At 54.4% G+C, this 8371-nt stretch overlaps 1 protein-coding gene across 1 annotated transcript; it reads left to right on the top strand.

Annotated features, from left to right (window-relative positions):
- Positions 1–1138: 1138 nt before the first annotated feature.
- Positions 1139–3925, top strand: LOC104581962. The gene is made up of 5 exons (XM_010231170.1): positions 1139–1472; positions 2000–2208; positions 2364–2658; positions 2875–3623; positions 3677–3925. The coding sequence occupies exons 1-5, from the start codon at positions 1139–1141 to the stop codon at positions 3923–3925; spliced, it is 1836 nt and encodes a 611-aa protein (XP_010229472.1).
- The last annotated feature ends 4446 nt before the right edge of the window (positions 3926–8371 follow it).

Genomic DNA, 8371 nt, shown 5'->3' with positions numbered 1-8371 from the left:
GGAGTGTCGTGGTTGCCGTCACGGGCCCGCAGCCTCGTATAGCGCCCACGACGGTCTCCAGGGTGCTCGAGGCGAGCCTGCCGAAGCTTGTGGGATGCTTCACGGTTCACACGTTCTAGCCAGACGATTTCATCGTGGTGCTCAACTCTAGGATGGCGCGCGACGCCATTCTCACCGTCGGGTCGATCGACGGTCGCGGGTTTTCCCTGAGGTTCTTGCCATGGAACCTCTTCCGGCAGGCGGTGGGTCGCACGGCTCTGTTTCGTGTCCATCTTGAGATGGAGGGCGTGCCTCCGCATGCGGGGACGGCTAGCACGGCGGCGGCGTTGCTCGGTCCGTCTTGTGGTATTGAGCGGCTGGGCTCTGACACTTCCAGCCGAGTGGATATGGGACGGTTCAGGGTGTATGCCTGGACGTCGGACCCTTGTCTGATTGCTCGTGAGAAGACGTCGCAGATTCCTGAGGCGCCGACATTTGAGGAGGAGGAGGATGCTGATTTGTTGTTGCCATCTGAGATGGCGATCCCCTCTGAGGTCAACCTCCTTGAGTACCGGGTGCTTATCCACCTCCTGCGGGTAGAGGACTCCACTGCCTCTACGAACCGCGGTTCGTCTGATGACTAGCCTTCCGATGATGGGGAGGCCGGGACCGAGGGTGACTGGCGACCGTCCCGAGGTCCGAGACAGAACTTCTTCAGCTGTTCGAGGGGTCGCATGGATGTGGATGATTTTGGGGATCACCCAGATGACTTCCGGTCGAGGACGGTGGGTGGCCAGGATGGTGCTCACTTGATGCCACGGCTCTCAGCGGCGGCGCCGGAGTTCAGGCCGCTGAGGATTGAGAGTCTGCTGGGAGTTGACCCTCTCCTGGAGTGGGCGGCTCCACTCCCGCGCGTTGATGACGGTTGGGATCCGATGAGGTTGGAGGCCTCGTCCCCCTGGCTGTCCCCGCCCCGCCCTTTGGGTCATCTTGCAATGCTTCGTCATCGCGGTTGTGCCTCTCGCCGTCGTGCGCGGAGGGCGGGTTGGTGGTGGAGTCGCCGTCACCGCTGGCACCCCCTCTCTTGTCGGAGGTCTTGCAGGTGGTGGTGCCCATCGGGGATGCTGGTGTCGCTGGTTTGGGGGATGTTTCTCCCACCATGTCTGGCGAGGCTGAGGTCGCGGCTGCGACCCGGGAGGTGGAGGCCTTCCACTTGCGCGTGCGGCAGGCGGTCTCGCCGGTGTTGTCGAGGCCTCTGGCTAGGCGGCCCAGGCGGGCGGTGCAGCCGCAGTGCTTGGTCAAGCGCAGCAAGCGCCTGGCTGGCCAGGGGGCTTCGGCTGGGGGAGCCAGCAGGCAGCAGCGGGCCATCATCCACCGGCTGGGCTTTGCGAGGGAAGGCGAGCGCATTGGAGACAACACTTTGCAGGCCTACCTTGGGCTGTTCGACAAGCCTCTAGCGCCTGAGCACATCACCGCGATCCTGTCCCTTGTCGGTTGGGAGTCCGTTGCCAACCGATGGAGGAAGGCACGGGAGGGGAGGTGCTGGTCTAGGCACCATCCCTGGTGCAGGCCGTGGGTTTTGGTGGACTTTCCTATGTCTTTGTCCTTCGCGAATGTTAGCTTTTTAGCGGGGAATGTGCGGGGTTTAAACTTCCCTGCTAAATGCACTGCTGTCCGTAATGTGGTGGCTTCTTCCGGAGCTTGTATGTTGGACTCCAAGAATCTAAGTTAAATTTGGTTTTGCGGTACGTGGTCGACGAGTGCTGTGGTTCGGAATTTGATTCCTTTTTCTTTTTGTCGGCGGATGGCACCCGCGGTGGGGTGATATTGGCGTGGAAAAGCGCCATGGTGCATCTCGCCAACCCACATATCACTGACTTTGCGGTCACGGCTAGTGTTGGCGCCGTCTCCGACACCCCTTGCCCGGCGTGGTGGATCACGGTCGTCTATGGCCCTTAGGACGATGGGGACAAGGTGGCTTTTCTTCAGGAGCTGCGTGATGTCCGCGATCTTATTGCAGGGCCGTGGTTCATTGCGGGAGACTTCAAACTCATCGTGGTTCCGACGGATAAGAACAATGATCTTATTAATCGGAGGATGATGGGTAAATTCCGCAAGTTGATTCGAGATCTTGAGCTTAAGGAGCTCTATCTCAACGGGAGGCGCTACACGTGGTCGAACAAGAGGGAGGTGGCTACACTCGAGAAGTTAGATCGTGCCTTCTCTTCGGTGGATTGGGAGAATGCGTTCCCCAACGCTTTCCTCTCTGCCTTGAGCACGGCGACGTCGGATCACTGTCCCTTGCTCGTGGTCTTGGAGGCCCAGCTCCTTAGGGGCCGTCGCTTTCATTTTGAGAGCTTCTGGACCAAGGTTGAGGCTTCTAGGAGGTGGTCAAGGTGGCGTGGGACCTCGGTGATGATCCGGTCAACCCGTTCCTGCGCTTGGACTCCAAGTTGCGTCGTACGGCAAAGCGACTTAGGAGCTGGAGCGACCGTTTCATTGGCAACACCAAGCTGCAAATTCTGGTGGTCACCGAGATCATTCTTCGGCTTGACGTGGCCATGGAGTCTCGGACGCTTTCCCCGGAGGAGAGGGGGCTGCGTAGGACTCTCAAGCGCAAGTTGCTCGGCCTTGCCTCTTTGGAGCGGTCAATTGCCAGCAACGTTCGCGGGCCCTTTGGTTGCGGGAGGGCGATGCTTGCACGAAGTTCTTTCACCTGCATGCGAGCCATCGGAGGAGAAAGAACTTCGTGTCCCACCTTTTGGTGGATGGTGTCTTGGTGGCGGGCCATGAGGAGAAGGCCTTGGCTGTGGACGACTTCTTCTCTGGATTGTTGGGCTCGGCCCCGGATAGGGCCTTCTCCCTTGATCTTGACTTCTTGGGGGTCTCCACCAGCGACCGCCTCGATCATTTCGGAGGCTGAAATTTGGGCCGTGGTTAAGGACCAGGCGCTTGACAAAGCCCCTGGGCCGGATGGTTTTTCTGGGAGGTTCTTCGTGGCCTATTGGGATACCATCAAGCATGATGTGGTGGAGGCCTTTGCCGCCTTGGCCCTGTTGGATGTGAGGGGGATGCAAGCCGTGAATGTGGCTTTCATTAACCTGCTGCCCAAGAAGCCGGATGCGCGGGAGGTGCGGGACTTTAGGCCGGTCAGCCTGATCCACAGCGTGGCTAAGCTCTTCACGAAGGTCCTGGCGGCGAGGGTGGCACCGACCCTTCCCCACTTGGTCGGTCTGCCTCAGTGCGCCTTTGTTAAAGGGCGTTGCTTGCATGATAACTTCATGCTTGTTCAGGGCACGGCGCGTAGCCTCCACCGTGCCAGGATTGATGTCGTCCTTCTTAAGCTGGATATCACTAAGGCCTTCAATACGGTGGATTGGGCCTTCTTTTTGGAGGTTCTGGAGCGGCGGGGTTTTGGCCCGAGGTTCCGGGCGTGGATTTGTGGACTGCTTTCCACGGCTACCACGAGAGTCCTTCTCAATGGCATTTTGGGGGACTCCATCGTGCACCGCCGTGGCCTCTGGCAAGGGGACCCTCTGTCGCCAATGTTCTTCATTCTTGTGATGGACGTCCTTCACTCCATGTTGGAGAAGGCGGCGGAGGTGGGGCTGCTGGTCCTCTCGCAGCCCAAGGGTTCCGACACCGCACGTCCATCTTTGTCGACGATGTGGTCACGTTCCTTCGCCCTACTTGAAAGGACGTGGTGGGGTGCTCGTGGGTCATCGCTGATTTCGGGGCGGCCTCCGGGCTTTGCACGAACTTCGCCAAGAGCTCTGCACACCTTATCCAGTGTTTGGAGAAGCAGCGCTTGTTGATTGAGGGCCTCCTTCAGTGTGAGGTCCGGGCCTTCCCTTGCGTTTACCTTGGCCTCCCACTGGGGCTGCGGAAGCAGACGGCGAATCAGCTCCTGCCGTTGGTGGATAAGGTGGAGGGCCGACTGCCCTAGTGGAAGGCGCCTCTCCTTTCGAAGGGGGGTCGTCTCGTGCTCATCAAATCCACCTTGATGGCAATGCCGGTCTACCCGATGATGTCCCTGGATCTGCCGGTCAAGATCATTAAGGGCGTGGACAAGATCTGCCGTGGGTTTCTGTGGAAGGGTCAGAAAGAGGCTAGAGGGGGGCATTGCCTTGTGGCGTGGCGGGCGGTCTGCTCTCCCAAGCCGCTCGGTGGCCTCGGTGTTCCCAACCTTCACATGCTGAATTGGGCCCTTAGGGTCTGCTGGAGGTGGCTGGAGCGGGCTGACGACTCGCGTCCGTGGAGAGGGCTGGCCTTGGAGACTTCCAATGAGGTCGATGTGATCTTCGAGGCAGCTACGTCCTTGCGTGTGGGAGATGGTAGGAGGATTTTTTTTTGGTCCGATCGATGGCTGTGGGGGATTCGCATTCGTGATGCATTTCCCAGGATTGCGAGCTTGGTCCGGCCCAAGTGGATCCAGGAGCGTTCGGTCCGCGACGCGCTCCTTGGCGCTTGGCTTGAGGATGTGGGGCCGGACTTGGATGCTGCGGCTATTGGGGAGTTTCTCACGGTGTGGGAATGGATCCAGGAGGTTCATTTGGAGGACGGGGTGGTCGACACCGTGGTTTGTAACTGGTCTAAGGATGGGATCTACTCGGCCAAAACCGCCTATGCAAACCTTTTTGCAGGGCGGGTGTGTGACCCGATGGTGTCCGTGGTCTGGTACACGAGGGCTCCGGCGCGGTGCCGGTTCTTTGCATGGCTTGCCGCACGGAACCGTTGCTGGACGGCGGACCGGCTTGCAAGACGGGGTCTTCCACACCCGGCGAGGTGCCCTCTTTGTGATCAGGGGGAGGAGACCATCTCACACTTGCTGTTAGGTTGTGTCCTCTCGAGGCAGGTTTGGAGCCGCCTACTCACGCTTTGGGGCCATGGCGATTGGTGTCCAGATGCGAACTCCAACTTGCGTGAGTGGTGGACCTCGCTTCCCCTTCCGCGGCGTGCTCGGCGTGACGTCCTTTCGGCGATCCAGTTGGTCTTTTGGACTATTTGGCGTCATCGGAACGATGTGGTCTTCAACGGCGCAATCCCTTCAATGCACGTGGTCATTTCGACTATCATGGATGAGTTGACGCGATGGACGCATGCCAGGCTGCTTAGGGTAGTATCTTTTTGTCAGCCCATGGGGCGAGTAGGTGGCTTATTAGCATGTAGTCTTTTTGTGTTTGGTGTCACCTGGTGGCGCTGTATGTCCTCTCCGGCGTTGTACTAGATTTCTGGCTTTTTTTTCTTTAATGGATGATGTACCCGCCGGGTTGCATTCTTGAAAAAAAAAGTGACTGACAAGTGACCATCTTTACATGTTGAGTTTTTTTTGTTTTTTTTACATTTCCCAAAACGAGCTGGGTGAACGTTAATTGATCGGAAGAAAAATATGCTAGTACCTAAAATGCCGGACAAAAGGAGCTATAGTATAGTGACCCCTCTAGCAACTTCAATTGCTGCAACAATTTGTACTTTTCTAAAGATGGTGAGATTAATCTGAGTATAGCGGACAGATTCAGTGACCATAAATGTATTTAACTCTTGAGCTTTCGTATACTAAATGTTCGGTGTTGCATGAACTGTGTGCCTCCAACTCCAAATGAAACATGCCACCAGTAGTTTGATGCGATTTCACCTCCAGCTCCAGCACTGTCTGTTTCATTAGAGGTTTTTACCAGGACACCGCAGTGGTCAAATCACCTCGCATACAACAGCGGCTGGACCGGATTGTGCTGACCATTAATTGGAGACGAAGCCGTCTTTTCAGCCAGTAGTGTCCGCTGTGATAGATTACATATGGCTCCTACAAAATTTAATGTCTTCCCGATGGTCGCTGTTACCGTTCCATATACTCTTCCGTCCAATAAAATGTCTTAAATTTGAAATTTAGATGTATTTAGATATGACTTAGTGTATAAATACATTTAAATTTAATCAAAATTTAGGTATTCTTTGTTATACCGAGGAAGTATATTCACTTGTTCTAGCTGGTCTCTACGCATGCAACGTACATGCACCATCCAAAACCATAAGAAGACCCGTGTCTCTTCCCTCTCTTTCTCTCTTGCCTTGTTTTGTTTGTACGTCTCTAGCTTAGACAGATGTCTACAAGAACAGCGACATAGTACAGGGTTACACAGCCAAATTCCTTGACGAAGAGGTATTCTAGGATGGGACAAGTAGTCGCTGGGTACAGCAGGAAGATGGATCCAGGCACATATATACGTGCCACGCTGCTACTACCTGTGTCCGGTCGATCAGCAGTTTCGCTACCAAAACCGACTGACACGCAAATTTACGTGCCAAGCTGTCTGTTTCTGTAGTCACATCACGCAGAGATTCTCTGTCCGGCCAAGAGGACCTTCCGTAGTTCTCCACGGCCGGCGAGACATTATCGGTGAATTCCTGGAATAACTTAGCATCGAACCTGCACTGTACAGAGGGTAATTTTTTTTGGGATCTATATAATTCCTTTTTTTTTGTTTTCTTAGATGTATAAAGCCCATGTATGGATCGACACTCTTAAAAATGTTAGGTGGATACAGAGGCTATGCAAACCTCAGGTGGAGGCAATTGGTCCTTCCGTCGTTTGTGATTCTGTTTAATCGACCCATCTTCTCTGCAGTAGGTGCGCTAGAGCCTCCCAGGTTTTTCAGCTTTTTCTCTTAATTTGCTCGCCAGTGGCAGTGGCAGTGGCGGTCCAGATCTCATTCGGTTCTGATGGTCTATATACTTGTCAGCCTCACAAAGACAGGTAACTTAAGTCAAAGAACACTTGTCGTATAGAGCAATCCACAAACAGCGCTCGAATCAGCTCGATCTCAGCATAATCTACAATTATGATTATTGCTAACACTGGGTGGTACTACACATATAGCGTCGTTCGGTCCTTACACGCCGCAGACCAAATTAAGAATTTGAATGCAGGCACACAAAAGTACAGTACTAGTGGCGCACTTCATTGTTCTAGTTCCATTGACTTATACTCATTTCACATATCACTACTGGAAGAACGGGTGTTGCCGGAGACCCAAAACCTCCGGCAAAGGCTTTGCCGGCTGCTTTCTGTCAGGGCCTCCGGCAAAGGCCGTCGGTACCAAGACCTGCCGGTAAATGCTTCTTTGCCGGAGGCTTTTTCACGGGCCCTTCGGCAAAGCTTTTGCCGAAAGTATTTTTGGAGCACTCGGCAAAGAAAAGTAGCTAACGGCATGAAACGGCAAAGGATGGCTTTGCCGGAGGCCGACCTTCGGCAAAGAAATTCCACATGAAAATAAAAAAAGCAGCCGAGACATTTGTTTGCCGTCGACTGCAGCACTCGGCAAAGAAAATAAAATATATGTAAAAAAAAAGCAACGCGGCCGGCCGGCGCTGCTGCTGCTGCTTGCTGGCCGCCGCCACTTCTGCTGCTCTTGCTTGCGCTTGCGCACACCGGCCGCCGCCGCTGCTGCTTCTTGCTGGCCGCCAGCCAACCGGCCACGGCTGCTGCTGCTCGCGCGCACCGGCCGCTGCCGCTCGCTGGAGGGAGAAGGGAGAGAAAAGAGAGGAGGAAAAAGGGAGAGAGAGGCACAGGAGGATCGGCCCCCGCCGACGCCTCGCATGCCGCTGCTCCTCGCCAGTCGCCCGCCGCCTCCGCTCGTCCTCGTTGCTGCTGTAGGCCGCCGCCGCTACATACTCCTCGCGCCGCCGGTGCTGCTGCAGGCCGGTCACAGCCGCGGCTTCTCGCAGAAGAGAGAGAGGAGGGAGAGGGAGAGTGGAGAGCAGAAGCAGCAGCGCGGAGGATCTTCGGCCTCCAGTCACCAGCCGGCCACAGGAGAGAGAGGAGCACAGGACCGATTGAGGGAGAGAGATAAGAGAGATGTGTGGCTGGGAGAGGAGACAGAGAGATAAGAGAGACGATAGTGCCTGGGAGCCTTCGGATCGGCTTTCAGATGAACGGTTAGGAGCACGCCACGTGACCGATCCGAGGCGTGGTCATGCGGATCGGTGACATGGCAAACAGTCTTTGCCGGAGGCTAGGCCGCCGGCAAAGATAATATAGTGCCTTTGGCAAAAGATTTTTTTTTCTTTTTTTTTGCATGTACACATTTGATGAGGTTTGTCCCATTTTAATTATGTGTATTGACCTGAAATTTTTACCCTGACCTTATATACCCATAATATGACTCCATGCCAAAAATTTATAATTTTTGACAACGTTTTAGTATTATTGCATATTTTCTATAAAACGGCTCCTAAAAGTGATAAATAATTATTTTTAGATAAAAGTTGGTGATTTTAATTCACATTACTCAGCTTTAGTAGAAAATGAAACTGCAGTAAAAAAATCAACTCAAAAAGTGAAAACATTATAGCCAAACTTGGTTCAAAACTCAAATTGGACGTTTGAGAACTA

Source organism: Brachypodium distachyon, chromosome 1, assembly GCF_000005505.3.
Source record: "Brachypodium distachyon strain Bd21 chromosome 1, Brachypodium_distachyon_v3.0, whole genome shotgun sequence".
Taxonomy (NCBI): domain Eukaryota; kingdom Viridiplantae; phylum Streptophyta; class Magnoliopsida; order Poales; family Poaceae; genus Brachypodium; species Brachypodium distachyon.
This window is presented reverse-complemented; position numbering and strand designations above follow the sequence as displayed.

Bases quoted from the DNA above. Each gene is read 5' to 3' on its own strand.
- LOC104581962 (XM_010231170.1), top strand. From the start codon at position 1,139: ATGTCTGGCGAGGCTGAGGTCGCGGCTGCGACCCGGGAGGTGGAGGCC. The intron at 1,473-1,999 runs GTTGGGAGTCCG...ATCTTATTGCAG, and splicing joins CGCGATCCTGTCCCTTGTCG to GGCCGTGGTTCATTGCGGGA. The intron at 3,624-3,676 runs GCACGTCCATCT...CCTACTTGAAAG, and splicing joins AGCCCAAGGGTTCCGACACC to GACGTGGTGGGGTGCTCGTG.